Genomic DNA, 20,680 nt, shown 5'->3' on the forward strand with positions numbered 1-20,680 from the left:
TGATGTGGATGTTGTGCTGTGAGTTCTGGGGTATTTTACATGGAATTGCCACTGCGTTCATTTATATATTCACAGAGGGTGTATTTGTAAAATGGGGAGTGGTTGGTGGGGGGGTGTCGTGCAACGTGGGCGGGGTCTAGAAATCTCTACCCTGTCCCCGGATTTCACCTTCAAAATCTGGTCACTTTAAATTAACTATATTAGAAACCGTTTTTATTTTGCACAGCCCATCTATTTACCCAGTTTTTATTTTTATACAGAACAATTCCTTTAATGTTATGGGCCTTGTTTATTAAAGGACAAGAAAAACCTGTATTTGCAAAATGGATCGTTAAACTATTTGCTTTCCCTTCTCCCAGGTCTCTACCTTTTTAAAAAAAAAAAAAAAAAAAAAATACCCTATAAAGGCAATAATCACTCAGTTTAAAAGAACATCAGAGCAGCCTCTTTCTTTCTCCTGACAACTTCCTTGACTACTTGCTGGTCAGACTGGTGGGAAAATGACCAGCAGGTGGCGCTGTTCATATATATTAATATCTTGGAATAAAAAGAAAATAAATAATGAATGAACATTGCAGAAGTGCTTAGAATAGCCCCCTCATCAATTTTACATTCACTTTTTATTTTTTTCAATATTTTTATTTCTTTTTCAAATAAAAGACATTAACAATATCACGTTTAACCAATGAAATGACATTGATATATCAATTAGTTGTACGTTACATGTCTTATGACATAGGTATTGACTTGTATTAGTTATCGATCTTATGATCGAATGAAATTCAGTTCCAACATGAATATTCATAACTAAAGGTGGTCATACATACCTTGAGGTGTGCAATATCGGGCTGATCTGATCGTGGGCCCGAATGTGAACGGGCAGTCGGATAAACGAACAGATGTGGCCGCGATCCGACGGGATTTTTTGTCCCATCCGATACGAGATCTGGCCAACTTTCAGCCAGATCTCGATTTGGGGAGCCCGTCGGGGGAACCCATACACGGGCCAATAAGCTGCCGACTTGGTCTGTCTGCAGCTTTTATTGGCCTGTGTATGGCCACCTTAAGGAATAGTATTTATGTTGTAAGCTTTAAAGTATTACACAATTGTACACATTCTAAAACAAACTGTAAAGAAAAGTCATAAAAGGAAACATAGTAAAAAAAAAGTGAAAGAAATAGAAAGTGGATTTCCTCCATTTGCAGCCCCCTCTAAATCTCAATCCCCAGCTATGAGCTTTCTATACCTTATCCTTGGGTTAAAGTGTCAGTAAGTGGAAAAGGGAAGGATCTTCCAAATCTATAATCTATCCAGGGTTGCCAAACATGGGAAATTTATCCAGCGCGATACGTCAATTTTTCGTTTACAAATATCCAATCTATTTTGGGTTTGAGTAGATTAAAATTTACGTTTGGAGATTTCCAGGCCAAGAAAATATGGTTAATTAGTTTTCTCTGTGCCCTTGTTTTGTGAAGGAGTCGCATTAATGCTTCGTATGGGTCTTTCTGTAATTTGACATTCAAGACTCCAAAAATCTTATTATACACCCTGATTCAATATCTTGATGCACGTGGGCAATGCCACGTTATGTGTGCCATGTCCCCTGGAGTATTACAACCTCGAAAACAGCGGTTTTCATGGTTTGGGTACATAAAAGCTAAACAGGGAGTGAGATACCAACGGAAGAGGACCTTGTATCCAGATTCCAGATTCGAGTAATATTAAGCCTCTCTTTAAATTGTCCCAGAGCTCAGGGCTGATCCTATTAAATGTGGGGCCCAATTGGGACCATGTTGGCGGGGCCCCTAGACAAAGTGTTGCTGGCTACTGACACACCAAGTATTTAGGAAAATAAGGGGATACAGGCACAAAATAGAAAGGAAAGGGGCAGACAAGGTAAGAGAATGAGAGGGATGAAATAGGGGCACATAATAGGGGCACACAGGGTAAGAGAGAGAGGGAGGAAATAGGAGAGTGGACTGGGCCAATTAGTTTGGGGCAGGCTGGGCCGATTCAGCTTGGGAGCAGGCTTGGCTGGATTGGGGGCAGGCAGGGCCTATCAAGGTTGGAGGAAAGCTGGGCCTATGAGAGTTGGGGGCGGGCTAGACCTATGGAGTTGGGGGATAGGCTGGCTTATCAGAGTTGGGGGTGGGCTGGACCTATGGATTTGGGGATGGGCTGGACTCTCAAAGTTGGGGGCAGGCCAGGCAGCATCATGTGCTGAGGGAAATATTATCTGTGCTGCCCTGTGGTGCGGGGCCCCCAGAGGTGCGGGGCCCTATTGGGCCCAATTGGTCCAATAGGCCTAAGGCCGGCCTTGCCAGAGCTTACACCACTCCTTTTCTGTCAGGGACTTCCCCAGTTTCTTTTCCCATGACTGGATATAACGCTCCCCTACTAATCAGGTTGGAGAGTTAATATGTCTGTATATAAGGGGGATCGCTTTCAGGGGCGTAATCCAGACAAATTTAGATATATTGGATACTAATTTCTGTAGGTCTTTTTTTATGATAGGGATAAGCAATACCCTAAACAGTTATAAGATTTTAGGCAGAAGAACCATTTTCACTGCTGACACTCTCCCTAACCATGAAATGTGGTATTTTCCCCAGTCCTCCAGAAGTTTACTCAGTGTTCGATATACAGTAGGGTAATTGACTGTGTATAGCTGGTCGAATGACTATGAGTTAATTTGATCCCCAACACGGTTATGTACTTAGCATTCCACTGAAATTCAAAGTTAAGGGATAATCGCTTGGTCAGATCCTTTGGCATGTTTATGTTTAGTGCCCCTGTTTTTGCGTGATTAATTGTAAGACCTGAGATTTCACTAAATTTACCTAGGACATTCTATATATTGGGAAGTGACAACATTGGACGGGATAGGAATAATGTCACATCATCTGCAAGCATGCTAAGTTTGTGGTGATGGGTGTTATCCTTAAAGCCCAAAATGTCAGGGTTGTTTCTAATAGCAATTGCAAGCGGCTCGAGGGCCAGGACAAAAAAGCAAAGGGGAGAGGGGACACCCCTGTCGTGTTCCTCGTCTAATCTGGAGTGGGGAAGAAGCAATTGTACCTTAGCTGTCGGGGCATCATAAAGTGCTTGGACCCATTTTAAAAAGTTCTTAGTGATCCCTCATTTCTGTAAGGTGTAATAAAGATAGGGCCAAGCCAGGGAGTCGAAAGCCTTTTTGATATCGAGCTTGAGAAGCATAGAGGGGTGGATGATTTTTGAGCTCCTTCTATCAATAAGATTACGGTAGCTTCCTTATAGCGTCTGAAGACTGTCTCCCTCTGACAAAGCCCACTTGATCCTTATGAATCAGGTGTGGTAAAATTATACTAAGGCGGGTAGCCAGAATTTTAGCCATAATTTTAATATCCAAATTTAAGATGACTAATCTGTGTCTGGTTTGGGGATGATTGTGGCCATTAAGGTTTGGGCTGGGAATTTATCTTCCTTTAGTAGTTGGTTAAACATTATAGTTCATTGGGGGGAAAGGATACGTGAGAATTTCTTATAGTTTAAAGCTGGAAGTCCAGCCCTGGTGTTTTAGGAAGTTTCAAGAGTTTAATAGCATCAATTGATTTCTTCTTCTGTAATTTCCGCATTTAAAGATAAATGTTGGGAGGGGGGTCAAGGGTTGTAAAACATGTGTCAAATTTGTGGGGGTGGTGTTGGTGTAGCCTGATAAAGATGTTTGTAAAAGGAGTGGAATTCCACAAGATCGCTTGTAAAGCACTGGTGGTAAAACCACTAGAGGATTTCATTTTAGTGATTGCAGCAAAGTCTAAAGCTGGCTATAGACTCAAAGATTCGCTCATTTGGCAACATCACCAAACAAGCGGATCTTTCCCCGATATGCCACTAACGGCAGGGCTATATCGGGGGTAATTTGAATGTTCGGCCGTATGGCCGAACGATCGAATTACGATACGCCATGGGGTCGGTCGGTTAAAAATCAAACCTTCCCGATCTATATCGTGGCCAGATATCGATCGGGAAGCAAGAGCTGTATGAATGGGCTTTGTATTCTAGCACCCGTGCCTGTGGGAAATGAGTCCTAATGTCTGTCTGCCCTTTCTCATGTACAAAGTATGTTTTCTTGAGCAGCTTCAGATCAAGGTTCATTGCACTAATACTGGACACACAGGGGCCAAAACCAGAGATAAACCAGATGCTTTTTGGATTAAGCCCAGTACTCCTTGCAGCAGAAAATATTTGGTTGAACGCTGATTCTAAATCCAAACCCACATGTGTATATCCAGATTGGAGTAAACATCATCTGTGTACGGGTTCTCTTATCCAGAACACTCGGGACCTGGGGCTTTCCGGATAACAGATATTTGCGTTATTTGGATCTTCATACCTTAAGTCTACTAGAAAATCATATAAACATGAAATAAACCCAATAGGCTGGTTTTGCTTCCAATAAGGATTAATTATATCTTAGTTGGGATCAAGTACAAGCGACTGTTTTATTATTACACAGAAAAAGGAAATCATTTTTACAAATTTTCATTATTTGGATAAAATGGGAGTCCGTGGGAGATGGCCTTTCCGTAATTCTGGATAACGGGTTTCCGGATAATGGGTCCCATATCTGTATATGAATATAAAAGAAACGTCATTTTCTGGGATCCTGTCACATGACTCTGTTCATTTGTTGCTGTGGAAGTTCTAAGGGCAACAGGTTTGAATAGTGCGGTAAATAGTAATCCGTTTTCTGATCCACTTTTTGGCTCCAGGTTGGTTTTGTGACTGTTCTGGATGGAGTTTATATGTTCTCCCTGCGTCTGCTGGTTATTTCTGGGGTCTCTGGTTATATGGTTTACTGGAAGGTTTATCAGCTCCTGATTGGACAACAGAATTCGGTTCTCCTTCAGCCAACTCTCTAATCCCCACTACGTTTAGCCTGTTATAAGATTAGGGTTGCCACCTGTTCGGTTCTGACCCAAACAATTCGTTTTTTCCAAGGCCTGTTCGATTCTGTTCGGTTTTCAGTCTTGTGAAACCCGAACAATAATCCGGCCAATAAATAAATAAAAACATTTAATAGCAAGATACTCACTTGAACGTGGCTTGGTTATTGGTTATTATCACGTGCCTTTAGTTTCTTCTTATTACAGAAACAATCAAAAAGATCAAAAATGAGAGATAGTTTTTCTAAATGAGCATTTCAGAGCTTTCTGGATAACGGATTTCTGTATAATAGATCCCGTATCTGTAATTAAAGGATTGGGCTGACTCATGGGGCAGAATAGATAGAGGTAGGATTTCCAGCCGTGTGGGTTTCAACTTGACATCTCAATTGGCCAAAGGGCTGCCAGTGTAAAACAATGAGATAATTGGACATAAATCCAGCCAGTTGCTATAAGTGATGCAATAACCCTGGCCCGACATCATAACTCCATGACATCATTGTGCCTACCTCTGATGTCATCATGCCCACCTCAATATCACTGGCCAATACTATATGCCCCGCCCCCTTTGTTCAGTTTAGCTGCTGGAAAAGATAGTAGAGTTGGCATCTGTCCCGATTTCACCCAGACAGCCTGGTTATTGAAAGGGCTCTGGACAGGAAATTAAAATTATAACGACACATCATCAGCCCCACCCCCGACATCACTGGCGCATCCCCCGTCATCTGCCCTGCACCCCAATGTCAATGGAACGCTCCCCAAAGTCATCTTCCCCGCTCCCCAGTCCAATTTCCCCCAATTGTAAATGTGGCACCCCTTCTACATAGAATAGCAAATTCTAAGCAGCTTTTCCATTGGCCTTCATTTTTTTTAAATAGTTTTTAAATTATTTGCCTTCTTCTTCTGACACTTTACAGCTTTCAAATGAGGGTCGCTGACCCCATGTAAAAACAAATACTCTGTAAGGCTACAAATGTATTGTTATTGTTACTTTTTATTCCTCCTCTTTCTATTCAGGCCTCTCCTATTCAAGTCTCTTATTCCAATCAGTGCATGGTTGCTAGGGGAATTTGGACCCTAGCAACCAGATGGCTGAAATTACAAACTGAAGAGCTGCTGAATAAAAAGCTAAATAACTCAAAAACCACAAATAATAAAAAATGAAAACCCATTGCAAATTGTCTCAGAATATCCCTCTCTATATCCTACTGAAAGTTAATTTAAAGGTGAACAACTGCTTTAATTAATGTATATAGAAAAAAAGCTTAAAATCACAATTCTTCTTATTTTGCAAAACACTTTCCCTTTAAATTCTTCCGTGTGAAGAGCGAGCGGCTCGGCCTCCCCCTCGGCCCGTGATTGGTTTATGGGAGTCAGAGAAGCAGGAAGTCCCCGTTGAGCAGCAGGTTCAGCACCTAATGGATACAAGTCACGTGCCAGCACTTGCTTACAAGAAACGCTTACACCAATAGCGTAATATAAGTTCAACGTCCAAAAAAGAGTGCGGAGCTTACGCAAATAGCGCAGTTATACCTACAAGAATCAGCGTAAGGCAAGGCCGTGCGCAAAGTTCCCTGTGTTTACGACACCTCCCCTCCTGTCTGGCCGCTCATGTGACTGAGTCAGGCGGTAGTGCGCAGGGCGGGGCCAGTTGCTGGGTGAGTATATACTGCCGGGCAGTGGGGGTGTTTGGCGCAACCTGATTCCTGAGTGTGAATGAGCAGCAGCCCTCAGGTAAGAGAACAATGAGCTGAGACCACCAACTCCCTTCCCCGCCTGTTTGGTACGTGTCCGCGAGTCCTCTAGTTTACATTCTGCCCCCTGTTATAGTCTCGGTAATGGGCGTTACCGGGTTCCACTGCTGCCAAGTTAATTGCCTCTCACTGGTAGGCTTGGGCGGTACCATTGTGGTGGGGGAGATCCTTTTAAACCGATAAGGGGGCAAATAATTAAATAACTAGTTTCCAAGCCCAGGTCGGTCACGAGGTTGCCTACTGCCGTCACTGCCGGTTGTGTGTAAGAAATAGACCCAGGTGCCCTGCTTGGGTCGCTTACACCGAGTCACGTGACCCTTGTTTACTGGAGCCCTGGTTGTACCGGAAGTACGCCAATTAATTCTTTGCCCTCTCTCAGGTCACACCAGGGTTGGCGGGTTTCCAGCCTAATTGGGCTACTAATAGAAAGCCCAGGCTACTTTTTGTGCTTTGGCTGGTTTGTAACCAGCCAAAGCTTTTTCTTGCCCTAGTGTGCCAAGCCTGTCTCCCAATGCATGTTGGGCAATGTAGTTTTTGTTTAACAATTTGCCACCTGCCGTGTTGAATGTAAGACTACAATACCCAGCATGCAATGGGACTGACTTGTGTAGAAGTTGGGAGTTGCCAGAGTTTGAGCTCTGTACCCCAGTCTCCCGTCACACATTCTCTCGTTTTCCACTGACTTTCCTCAATTTCCGCTAATTTTTGGGCAAAAAACTGTATTCGTATTAGGGCCTTATGGGCCCCCCTCTGTAGTTACGTCCCTAGTGACTGTCAAATCGATGCCATTTTACTTCATGTCAAAATTTGAAAGGCATATTTTCACATCTAAATAATTTTTGGGGTTTTTACACTGCATATTGTGCTACTTCAGGCTGGTTTTGTAGCCAACTTTTTGAAAATTAGACCTGGCAACCCTGTGTCCCACTAATATTGGGCAGACCTTGCCTTGTCCCAACTGATTGGATCTGACCTCCTCTACAGCCCAAGGAGACGCCCCACTGGCTTTCACTCACCAACAACATAGAAGTGCCTTAAAGGGCATCTAAACTCAAATAGAAAATGAATGTCCACCTACTCGGCCCACTCACCTGAGCACGATTGCAGGGTGGGTTTGTTTTCTTTTGCAAGTGACCTCTAAGATACTATCGCTTTTAGACTGCAGGCATCAGCCATTTTTGTGGCTTCTGGAGGGTGAAGTAATGCTGGAACTTTCCCCACTGTCCTGTGTGTGGAGAGTCTCTTCTTTAACTCTTTCCCTACCCATTCCTGTTGTGGTATAACTGGGGGTGCCCATGGGCTGTTCAGGAAGTGCACTAGTTCCCTTATAGGGTTAACAGCCTGGATTAAAAATGCAGTAATGGAGGAGGGGTCCTGTGACTGTAAAAGAACATTTTGTTTTGCATTACACTTTGGCAAAGACTGGAAGGTATTGGCATCAGTACTGGTAGATAACGCAGGGATGGGCATGTGCTGCTTGCTGGAGTTTTAAATCGCCAGTAACATTCTGGTTGAATTTTCTTTCCTCCTCAAAGGGTTGGGTGTGGGATTACGTAACATGGGGCTGTTCCTCTTTTGGAATTCCCAGCACCTTCTTGTGGGTGCTTCTCAAATGGACAGCACCTCTGCTGTGGGTGGGGGGAATGTGATGGTCTGTCAGTTCCTCATTGAGCGGTTACATGTACCCCATTAGTTTCACTTTCTCCTTGTGATGCAAAACAATGGGACTTTCATATATACAATATATTAAAAATGTAAATGGTTTGTAATTAGCTGGCATCTATTGCATTACTTCAGGGCAACCAGCAGTGCAGAGAATATAGGGATGCACTGAATCCACTATTTTGGATTCGGCCGAATCCTTCCCAAAAGATTAGGCAGAATAACGAACCAAATCCTAATTTGCATATGCATAGGGACGGGAAGGAGGAAAACATTATTTGTTTTGTGACAGTCAAACGATTTCTCTCCCGCCCCTAATTTGCATATATAAATTAGCATTTGGATTCAGTGCAGCCGGGCAGAAGGATTTGTCCGAATCCTTCTGAAAAAGGCCAAATCCCGAACCGAATCTTGGATTCGGTGCATCCCTAATAAAATTTAAAACTGCTGAATTCTATACTAATTGCATTTACTTTAAATAACATGTGAAAATGGCCTATATTGGCAATTTGGCTTAGAATTAAGTGTATTTTATTAGGCAAAGAAAGTGCAATAGGTGGAGTTCCCTTTAAATGATACATTTAATGTCTGGTTTCTCTGGCTGCTATCAGATGTCCGTGTTTCTGTAATTCTATCAGGGTTCACACCTGGCTGTGGGGAAAGTGATATTTGCTTGTTTCTAACTCTGTACAAGCGGGATAGAATTATAGGCCCAAAGCCAAGGTCTGGCTCCCGATTAGAGAAGCATTGGATTCCAGCCCAAATCTCTAGTTTAATTCCTGTTGGTTTGTGGGTTTGTAATTATATAGATATCCTATTATTCTATGACCAAGGAACCAGGCCTGGACCACAAGAGCTTACGCTCAACTGATTATCTGATATACTGCAAGTCTTTTATTATTGGGGTCTGGCCACACAGGCAGATTTGGTGAGATTAGTCACCAGGCGGCAAACCTCCTCTTCTTCGTGGCAACTAATCTCCCCGATCTGCCTTCTAAAATTTAAATGGCCTGGGGGGCAGGCACACGGGAGTGCTTCGTTTTCCGAAGTCGCCCGTACTTGCCTGAAAACAAAGTGCTCCGTGTGCCTGCCCCCAGGTGATTTACATTTTAGCTGGCGGAAGGCAGATCGGGCAGTTTAGTCGCCACGAAGAAATTTGTTGCCTGGCAACTAATCTGCCCGTGTGGCCAGACCCTTAAAGGGATAATGTCATGGGAAAACTTTTTTTTTTTTTTTTTTAACGCATCAGTTAATAGTGCTGCTCCAGCAAAATTCTGTACTGAAATCCATTTCTTAAAAGAGCAAACATATTCTCTTATATTTAACTTTGAAATCTGACATGGGGCTAGACAAAATATCAGTTTCTCAGCTGCCCCAGTCATATGACTTGCGCTCCGCTAAACTTCAGTCACTCTTTACTGCTGTACTGCAAGTTGGGAGTAATATCAACCCCCTCCCTTTCCCCCCAGCAGCCTAACAACAGAACAATGGGAAGGTAACCAGATAGCAGCTCCCTAACACCAGATAACAGCTGCCTGGTGGCTTTTACTATTGTGGTGTTTTTAAATCTAAAGCTGTTATCTTGTGTTAGGGAGCTGCTATCTGGTTACCTTCCCATTGATCTGTTGTTAGGCTGCTGGGGGGGGAAGGGGAGGGGGGAAGATATCACTCCAACTTGCTGCAAAGCGTGACTGAAGTTTATTAAAGCACAAGTCACATGACTGGGGCAGCTGGGAAACTGACTATCTCTAGCCCCATGTCAGATTTCAAAATTAAATATAAAAAAATCCGTTTGCTCTTTTGAGAAATGGATTTCAGTGCAGAATTCAGCTGGAGCAGCACTATTAACTGATGTATTTTGAAAAAAAAAACCCATGTTTTTCCATGACAGTATCCCTTTAAGTTTGCTGCTATACATAATTCTTGAAGCTGTTAATTCTTGACTGCGGGGCCTTAATTCTCTGTGGGCTGCTTCTTGCAGATCCATTAGATGCAGAGAATATGTATTCAATTCTTTTGTCATTATTTAATAATAAGATCCATAATTTTCTAGGCTGTATCTCAGCTAAGTGGATCCTACCTCCCCACACAGTCGCCTCGTATTACAAATGTATTGGTATAAAACTGTCTTAATGCAGATTTGACTGTCCAAAAAGCCTTAGTTGCACTCTGATTTGTCTTGAGCATTCCATAGTGGATTCATTAAAGGAAAGTCCATACATGAAAGGCAATTGTCATCTGCTCTAGAGAACATTTTTGGATTTGCTAGAGCTGCATTATGTATCCTCATCCTCTCTGTCCAAGCATAGCGCTGTCATGAGATCCTACGACTTCTGGTTGTTCTTGCTGTGAGAATATAACCTACATTAAAGGGATCCTGTCATGATTTGTATGATGTAGGTTTTATTTCTAAATGACACTGTTTACACTGCAAATAATTCACTGTACAATATAAAATGTCATTCCTGAACCAACAAGTGTATTTAGTTGTAATATTGGTGTGTAGGTGCATCTCAGGTCATTTTGCCTGGTCATGTGATTTCAGAAAGAGCCAGCACTTTAGGATGGAACTGCTTTCTGGCAGGCTGTTGTTTCTCCTACTCAATGTAACTGAATGTCTCAGTAGGACCTGGATTTTACTATTGAGTGTTGTTCTTAGATCTACCAGGCAGCTGTTATCTTGTGTTAGGGAGCTGCTATCTCGTTACCTTCCCATTGTTCTGTTGTTTGGCTGCTGGGGGTGGGGGGTTGATATCACTCCAACTTGCAGTAAAGAGTGACTGAAGTTTCAGAGCACAAGTCACATGACTGGGGGAAGCTGGGAAACTGACAATATGTCTAGCCCCATGTCCGATTTCAAAATTAAATGCTCTTTTGAGAAACAAATTTCAGTGCAGAATTCTGCTGGAGCAGCACTATTAAAGGACCAGTAACATCAACATTTTTGTATACTAGGGGAAAAAACACCAACACATATTAAACTTTAAAATATCAAAGTTAGAAATAACTTAACGAATCTCTGCTTGCGCTCCTCTTCAGAAAAGGCGACAGGACAACAATCCATCGTGCAGTGCTCAATTTCTCCTCCCTGGCTATCTCCTATAAGGAAGGCAGGTAGGAGAAATCGAGCGCCGCACGATGGATCACCTTTTCTTAAGAGGAGCACAAGCAGAGATTCGGTAAGTTATTCCTAAATAAATACTTTGCGATTTTAAAGCTTAATATGTGTTGGTGGTTTTCTTTCCCTAGTATACAAACAAATTTAAAAAAAAATAATAATTTTGATGGCGATCCTTGCTGATGCGTTTAAGGGCAAAAAACCTTTTTCCCATAACACTATCCCTTTAAGGTCAACGATTGCAGTTTAATGAAATATATGGCGCAACCAGACTATTCTTTTGATAGACATCTGTTTCAGTATTTTTTAAGTGTGACTGTTCTATTACAGGGGAGTCCTGCAACAATGTGGCATCTTGTAGTTGCACTCTGCTTCTTGGCCTCCATCGCCAGCTCCCGGCATCTCCCCTACTTTGCCCCCTTGTCACACGATATGGTGAATTATATCAACAAGGTCAACACTACATGGAAGGTAAGTTAATATGATGGGTGGCAAGAAGCTGAGCTGCTAATAATCACTTGCCTCCTGGTAGGGCTCATACAATTCCATTTGTGGAGTCGTAGCACAGACTGGGAGGCTATAAAAATCCATTGGAAAATCCTTAGGAGAAAAATGAGAAACTTTGGATAACTATTCTCACACATCTTTCCTAAGCAGAAGAACATCAGAGCAGCCTCTTTCTTTCTCCTGACAACTTCCTTGACTACTTGCTGGTCAGACTGGTGGGAAAATGACCAGCAGGTGGCGCTGTTGTAACAAAATTCATTCATATTAACAGTACATGTATTCCTTAATATCTTGGAATTAAAAGAAAATAAATAATGAATGTACATTGCAGAAGTGCTTAGAATAGCCCCCTCATCAATTTTACATTCGCTTATTTTTAAGGTTTACTTATCGTTTAATATGAGAGCAGGGTGCCTGACTAGTACAAAAGGAGGGAGACTTGGGTAACTGTGCAAACCCAACCAGAGCAGCAGTTAAGCACTTAGTGATGTAGGAGTTTGTATTGCTCTCGAGTGTCTCTCCTGTGCATGACTGCTGACACAATGGATCCACTCCACACAGTCGTGACGTGCCTGCACTCTACAAGTGGCCTCTTTTATGGGGAACATGCACTTGTGTTGTACTCAATGGTGTTCAAGTGTCTGGAGTCAGCTTGGGGGGGGCCTCTCATTTCTGTGAATTCACTTGCACCTTGTGTGCCATGAGGCGCCACTGCTAAACCAGCCCTAGAATTATTCAATTAACGTCTTTTTGCGTCCTTTATACAGTTAACTGTTCCGTAACGACTTTGCAAACACTCGCATTTTATGTATCGTCAGACTTTTAATGTGGCTTGACCTTTAATCAGCTAAAGGTCAAGTGGAATTATTTAGAGGTGAATGTAATTGTCTCCTTCTGTTTTTGAATCTGCTTCAACCTTGCTTAAAGGAGAACTAAACCCTAAAAATGAATGTGGCTAAAAATGTCCTATTTTATATAGTGAACTTATTGCACGAGGCTAAAGTTTGAGCTTGTCAATAGCAGCAATGATCCAGGACTTCAAACTTGTCACAGGGGGTCACCATCTTGGAAAGTGTCTGTGACACTCACATGCTCAGTGGGCTCTGATTGGCTGTTGAGAAGCTAAGCTTAGGGCTCGTCACTAATTATCCAGCAGAAAATGAGCTTCCCTGGCTGTAATATAAGCTGATGCTACAGGTTTGCTGATTATTCAATTCTGATGCTAATTGCACTGGTTTCTGTGCTGCCATGTAGTAATTATGTGTATTAATTACTAATCAGCCTTATATTGTGACATTTCTATTCTATGTGTACTGTATATTGTGAGTGGCTCCCTAAGCTCAGTAAGTGACAGCAGCACAGAGCATGTGCAGTGAATCAGCAGAAAAGAAGATGGGGAGCTACTGGGGCATCTTTGGAGACACAGATCTTTACTGCTAAAGGGCTGTGGTTGCCTTGGGCTGGTACAGAAGCACAAAACATCATGTACAACATTTCTACCTACTTTTTTAGTTAGGCCTTAGTTCTCCTTTTAAAATGCCTGTTACAGTGGCCACACTTTGGTCATTGAATTAAATAAATCTGCTTTCTAGGCTGGACACAACTTTGCTAATGCTGATCTACACTATGTAAAGCGGCTCTGCGGAACTCTCCTTAAGGGCCCCCAGCTGCAAAAGAGGTGAGGCCCCTACTGTGCATATAACTACCTATCCCTGCAGCTTCCTTCCTTGAACCTAAACAAAGTCCTTGGTTTTTCCTATAAAGGTTTGGGTTCGCTGATGGCCTGGAGCTTCCTGACAGTTTTGATTCCCGGGCAGCCTGGCCCAACTGTCCCACCATCCGGGAGATCCGAGATCAGGGATCCTGCGGCTCTTGCTGGGTAAGTGGCAAAGCCTGAGTTGCTTGAAGATTTGACTGTTTTTTTTTCTCAAGGATATTAAAGGAGAAGGAAAGCTCCCAAAGCAGTTTATTGCCAATAGATTCGCGACAATAGTGCAAGCTATGACCCTATATTAATTCTGCAGAATGCTTTATCATACCTTAGTAAACCACCTAGAAGCTCTGTTTGTTTAGGATAGCAGCTGCCATATTAGCTTGCTGTGACATCACTTCCTGCCAGAGTCTCTCCCTGCTCACTCATAGCTCTGGGCTCAGATTACAGTAGGGAGGAGGGAGAGAGGAGCAAACTGAGCATGCTCAAGCCCTGGCCCTGGAGGTTTAAGCTGAAAACAGTTAGTCTGATACAGAAGCCCATGAGTACACAATAGAAGGAAAGAAATGTGCTGTTTCTTTTGACAGAGGACTCAGAACAGCATTACTTTGAGGGTTTACTGGTGTATTTATATAGACCTTTCTGATAAAGCTTACTTACTTTTAGCCTTTCCTTCTCCTTCAATTGATGACGCATTGTTCTGTTTAGGCATTTGGTGCAGTAGAAGCCATCTCTGACCGTGTTTGTGTGCACACCAATGGGAAGGTGAATGTGGAGGTGTCGGCAGAAGATCTCCTGTCCTGCTGTGGCGATGAATGTGGCATGGGGTAAGTGGCTTTGACGCACTTCATGCAATAGAATGGGGTTAGGAATTAAAAGTTTGATGGGACAGATACTGCACCGAATCCAGGATTCAGCTGAATAGAAGTGCCTGACAGAACCACATCCTTAAAATCGTGTCTTCATCACACAAACCAGGAAGTTAAAAAATAAAAAAAAAAATTTAAAAAAAATTTGCTTTTCCTAGCCCTGACTTGCATATGTAAATTAGGGTTCGGCATTTGGCAAAGTCTTTGACAAAGAATTTTGGGGAATCCCAAATTCGTGGATTTGGTACATGCCTAGTTTTAAAGTAATTGTTTAGTGTAAAAATAAAAACTGGATAAATCGGCAGTACAATATAAAAAATGTTTCTAATATAGTTAGGCAAAAATGTAATGTATAAAGGCTGGAGTGACTGGATGTGTAACATAATAGCCAGAACTCTACTTCCTGCTTTTCAGCTCTCTTGCTTTCCACTGATTGGTTACCAGGAAGTAGTGTTCTGGCTATTATGTTACACATCACTCACTCCAGCCTTTATACATTACATTTTTGCCTAACTAGCTATATTAGAAACATGTTTTATTTTGCAAAGCCTGTCTATTTACCCAGTTTTTATTTTTATACTGAACTGTTCTTTGAAAGGGGTGGTTCACCTTCCAGTAACTTTTAGTATGTTATGGAATGGCCAATTCTGGGCAATTTTTCAACTGGTCTTTTTTTTTTTTTTTTATGGTTTTTGAATTACTTACATTTTTTTTTTTCTTTTTCTTCTGACTCTTTGCAGCTTTCAAATGGGGTTCACTGACCCCATCTAAAAACTAGGGATGCACCGAATCCAGGATTTGGTTCTGGAGTCAGCCTTTTTTTAACTGGATTCGGCCGAATCCTTCTGCCCTGCCCGACCTTTACATATGCAAATTAGGGGCAGGGAGGTTAATCGTGTGACTTTTTGTCACAGACAAGTAACATTTCCCCCCTTCCCACCCCTAATTTGCATATGCAAATTAACACTTGGTTCAGTATTTGGGCAGAATCTTTCCCAAAGGATTCAGGGGTTCGGCTGAATCCAAAATAGTGGATTCGGTGCATCCCTACTTAAAACCAAATGCTCTTTAAGGCTATAAATGTATTGTTCTTGCTACTTTTTATCTTGGGCCTCTACTATTCATATTACAGCCTCTTACTCAAATCAGTGAATGGTTGCCAGGGTAATTTAGACCTAAAGTCAAAAACCACAAATAATAAAAAATGAAAACCAACTGCAAATTGTCTCATAATATCCCTCTCTACATCCTTCTAATCGTTAACTCAAGGTAAACCACCCCTTTAATGAAAGCAAATCTTGGGACTGGTTACTGCACTGAGGGAAAGAGTCTGCCCGGCTTTGGTAAATGAGCCCTATTTAATGTCCCCATTTTGTATTTTCAGTTGTAACGGAGGGTACCCGTCTGGAGCCTGGCAATTCTGGACGGAGACCGGTCTGGTATCTGGGGGCTTGTACGACTCTCATGTTGGTAAGTAAGAGCTCTAGACTGGCGCTTCATGGCTCTACTTTTACTTGTGGCATTTGGTTCATGTCTGAAAAACACTGATAAAACATTTGATTTAATGCGCACAACATACTATACAAACTATACAAACATGTCTCTACTTGGGCCTTGGAAATCACTTGAAGGGCCCCACTCAAGCTCTAGTTGGACAGCCCAGCTTTACAATTGATATATTTTAGCTTAATCTGTTGCTGAAGGTTATATGTAAGAGAGGCACTTTTACTAGACGCACAAGAGAAACCGGTATAGGATCCGTTATCCGGAAACCCGTTGTCCAAAAAGCTCCGATTCTGGAAAGGCCGTCTCCCATAGAGACATTTTTCAAAAAGATTTCCTTTTTCTGTGTAATAATAAAACAGTCGCTTGTACTTGATCCCAACGAAGATATAATTAATCCTTATTGGAGGCAAAACCAGCCTATTGGGTTTATTTAAAGTGACATTGACGCGAAAAAATAATTCTTCAAAATATTAATGTGCATTGGTTACCTATAGCTCATGTTAATCGTTTTTGTAATTGTTACTTAAAGTTCCTAAACCTGACTGTCCCATAACGTGTCTGTTAGAATTGCTAATGCGAACAAACTACTGAAGTTCAAATATGGCGGCCTCCTCATAGAGGAACATGGGGGGGATCAGATGGGTAATGTAAAAGCATCTGCAAATACCTTTATGGCAAATTAAAGATGGCATTCAAAAAACAATATTGGGATAGAGGGTTTAATTTCTGGTGTCAGTATCTCTAAGGTTAACATGATTTTCTAGTAGAAGTACAAAGATCCAAATTACGGAAAGATCTGTTATCAGCAAAGTCCCAAGCATTCTGGATAACGGGTCCCATAGTTGCATAGGATTGAGATTGCTATATGCAGAGCTAGAATCCTATGACTGGAAGCAGAGTATCCGGCATTCATTAACCCTTTCACTGCCTGCATATCTTCAGAAGGTTAAGCAGCATTCTATAAGCTACAGGCTGTTGAATGAAGATTGTTTTGAAATAACATTGAAAACTCTATTGCAGGCTGCAGGCCCTACTCGATCCCTCCCTGCGAGCACCACGTGAATGGCTCAAGGCCGGCCTGCAAGGGGGAAGAGGGCGATACCCCAAAGTGCGTGAAGCAGTGCGAGGAAGGCTACTCTCCAGCCTATGGGACCGACAAACATTTTGGTGAGTAAATCTACAACTCTGTGTCCTCTTCGCTGATTTTCTGTAATATTAATGTGAACCCCATAGAAGTTTCCTGGAGTAGTGAACAATTATGGTGTCACTAGACTAGTGGATCAGCTCTCTTTAAAGGGATACTGTCATGGGAAAAACATAATCTTTCTTTTTTTTCCCAAACACATCGGTTAATAGTGCTGCTCCAGCAGAATTCTGCACTGAAATCCATTTCTCAAAAGAGCAAACAGATTTTTTTTTTTATATTCAATTTTGAAATCTGACATGGGGCTAGACATATTGTCAGTTTCCCAGCCCCCCCCAGTCACTTGTGCTCTGATAAACTGCAGTCTCTCTTTACTGCTGTACTGCAAGTTGGAGTGACATCACCCCCTCCCTTTCCCCCCCCCCAGCAGCCAAACAAAAGAACAATGGGAAGGTAACCAGATAGCAGCTCCCTAACACAAGATAACAGCTGCCTGGTAGATCTAAGAACAGCACTCAATAGTAAAATCCAGGTCCCACTGAGACACATTCAGTTACATTGAGTAGGAGAAACAACAGCCTGCCAGAAAGCAGTTCCATCCTAAAGTGCTGGCTCTTTCTGAAAGCACATGACCAGGCAAAATGACCTGAGATGCACCTACACACCAATATTACAACTAAATACACTTGCTCAATAGTAAAATCCAGGTCCCACTGAGACACATTCAGTTACATTGAGTAGGAGAAACAACAGCCTGCCAGAAAGCAGTTCCATCCTAAAGTGCTGGCTCTTTCTGAAATCACATGACCAGGCAAAATGACCTGAGATGCACCTACACACCGATATTACAACTATATACACTTGCTGGTTCAGGAATGACATTTTATATTGTACAGTGAATTATTTGCAGTGTAAACGGTGTCATTTAGAAATAAATACACCATAAAAATCATGACAGAATCCCTTTAAACTTGTCTTGCAGGAACCACGTCCTACGGTGTTCCAACCAGTGAGAAGGAAATCATGGCTGAAATCTACAAGAACGGCCCAGTAGAAGGAGCTTTCTTGGTCTATGCTGACTTTCCCCTGTACAAGTCGGGTAAGTCTCCCCAGTCTCAGCAATTTGTTTATTAACCACTTCAGCTCTCGAACAAGCGATCTGCCACTTGTTACAGTGGGTTGGCTTTCATGATTGACCTGTATAACCTCCCCTAGGTGTTTACCAACATGAAACCGGAGAAGAACTTGGAGGTCATGCTATAAAGATCCTGGGATGGGGTGTGGAAAATGGCACCCCCTACTGGCTGTGTGCAAACTCCTGGAACACAGACTGGGGTGATAATGGTAAGATATGCCTTTAATGGTGTCTTGGGTATGTCCAGGGCTGTTGGTACATAAACCCTTCCGACTCCGCCATCTATGGTACCGCCAACTCTTGCGTTTTCTGGGTTCAGCTTGTTTATATAAACTATAGTAGTACTTATCTGTTATCTACTGTGTATCCTGTGCTTGAATGGCTGCCCCCATGGCTACACAGCAGCTTGTTTATATAAACTATAGTAGTACTTATCTGTTATCTACTGTGTATCCTGTGCTTGAATGGCTGCCCCCATGGCTACACAGCAGCTTGTTTATATAAACTATAGTAGTACTTATCTGTTATCTACTGTGTATCCTGTGCTTGAATGGCTGCCCCCATGGCTACACAGCAGCTTGTTTATATAAACTATAGTAGTACTTATCTGTTATCTACTGTGTATCCTGTGCTTGAATGGCTGCCCCCATGGCTACACAGCAGCTTGTTTATATAAACTATAGTAGTACTTATCTGTTATCTACTGTGTATCCTGTGCTTGAATGGCTGCCCCCATGGCTACACAGCAGCTTGTTTATATAAACTATCTTCTCTATTTCCCAAGGACTGTTGTCTTCCCTTCAGCCTAATTAAAGGATTTATTGTATATCTGTATACAGACTATGAGCAAACTTAGGGACTGTTCCTGCTGAATTGTGCTTAGTACAGGGAATACCTATGCTGCCATAGTTTTATGGGATCTCTCTGTACAGACTATGAGCAAACTTAGGGGACTGTTCCTGCTGAATTGTGCTTAGTACAGGGGAATACCTATGCTGCCATAGTTTTATGGGATCTCTCTGTACAGACTATGAGCAAACTTAGGGGGCTGTTCCTGCTGAATTGTGCTTAGTACAGGGGAATACCTATGCTGCCATAGTTTTATGGGATCTCTCTGTACAGACTATGAGCAAACTTAGGGACTGTTCCTGCTGAATTGTGCTTAGTACAGGGAATACCTATACTGCCATAGTTTTATGGGATCTCTCTGTACAGACTTAGGGGCTGTTCCTGCTGAATTGTGCTTAGTACAGAAGAGAAGTCTAATTGTTGGGCACCTTCAAGTAAAACTCTTACTGACCCCTGACTGTTCCTTTTCAGGCTTCTTCAAGATTCTGCGTGGAAAGGATCACTGTGGGATTGAGTCCGAGATTGTTGCCGGAGTTCCCAAAAACTAGAGCTTTTATCAATTTCTTTTAACTCTGAAGTCTGCTGCGATATGATTTTTTATTTAGAGGAGGAAATGGAGTTGGGGGGCGAGAAACGATTCAAGTAAAATATCACTAGGGCTATTTTTCTATGGCAACAGGACTAAGAGCAGGGCATGCTGGGAAACTAATCCTTGTTGCCCTAGAAAGTGATGTTCTGGCCCAGCAATTCTGCAACTCCCAGGAACCCACTGGGAGTTGCTGTAACATCAATATTTGGAAGCTGCCAATCCCTGTAATAGGAATAATCTACATTTTTTTTATTTTATTTTTTTTCGGGGGGGGGGGGGGTGGCAGGGGAATCTCCACAGACTGACGCACCTCATTTAAATAATTTTAATTGTTTCCACCGCTGTGATTGGAGGGCTCCATTGTGCGACAGTTTAATGAGTCTATAGATATTAGTTTTTTTTTTTTTTAATTCATAAGGGGGTTGTTCTACTCCTGGTTCTACCCGCAACCACTATATGATTCTGTGTAACTCCTGCCATTGCTTCTGACACTTGTGATCCTGGTGCACAACTGCAATGCCATTTAAAGCTACAGGCATCGGTGTGGGCGGAGCCAGCCCATGAAACCGAACGCTTAGGAACGAGCAATTCCTTGGATGATACCACGTGCCTCTTGTATACACGGCTCATGTTGCCTTTTTTAGTTTGTCTTTTAAAAAGATGGTAGTGTCAATTGTTTTAATTTGCCAATAAAATGCCTTCGTCTTCCTTTTAATGCCTGTGTGTTACTGTATGTGAGGCTGTGGAGCAGACAGTCACTAATGCATGCTGGGACTTGGGGCCGCCATCAGAAATCACTAAGCCCTGTAAAACATTTTCTGGGTCCAAGCCCCACCCCTGATCCCGCCCACAACACTGTAAAAAAGCCACACAGACAGCCCTAAAAACTGTGTAACCCCCATTGGTTGGT

The 20,680-nt window shown here is 42.4% G+C and overlaps 1 protein-coding gene across 2 annotated transcripts; it reads left to right on the forward strand.

The window, feature by feature from the left end:
* Positions 1-6,452: 6,452 nt before the first annotated feature.
* Positions 6,453-20,485, forward strand: ctsb.S (cathepsin B S homeolog). Of its 2 annotated transcripts, none has more exons than XM_018264230.2 (10): positions 6,453-6,584; positions 11,791-11,931; positions 13,560-13,645; positions 13,732-13,846; positions 14,387-14,505; positions 15,932-16,017; positions 17,074-17,220; positions 18,180-18,296; positions 18,413-18,541; positions 19,653-20,485. In XM_018264230.2, exons 2-10 carry the CDS (start codon positions 11,806-11,808, stop codon positions 19,727-19,729), a joined length of 1,002 nt encoding a protein of 333 aa, XP_018119719.1. In that variant the 5' UTR covers positions 6,453-6,584; positions 11,791-11,805; the 3' UTR covers positions 19,730-20,485.
* The last annotated feature ends 195 nt before the right edge of the window (positions 20,486-20,680 follow it).

The sequence above is a fragment of the Xenopus laevis genome, chromosome 5S, assembly GCF_017654675.1.
Source record: "Xenopus laevis strain J_2021 chromosome 5S, Xenopus_laevis_v10.1, whole genome shotgun sequence".
NCBI lineage: Eukaryota > Metazoa > Chordata > Amphibia > Anura > Pipidae > Xenopus > Xenopus laevis.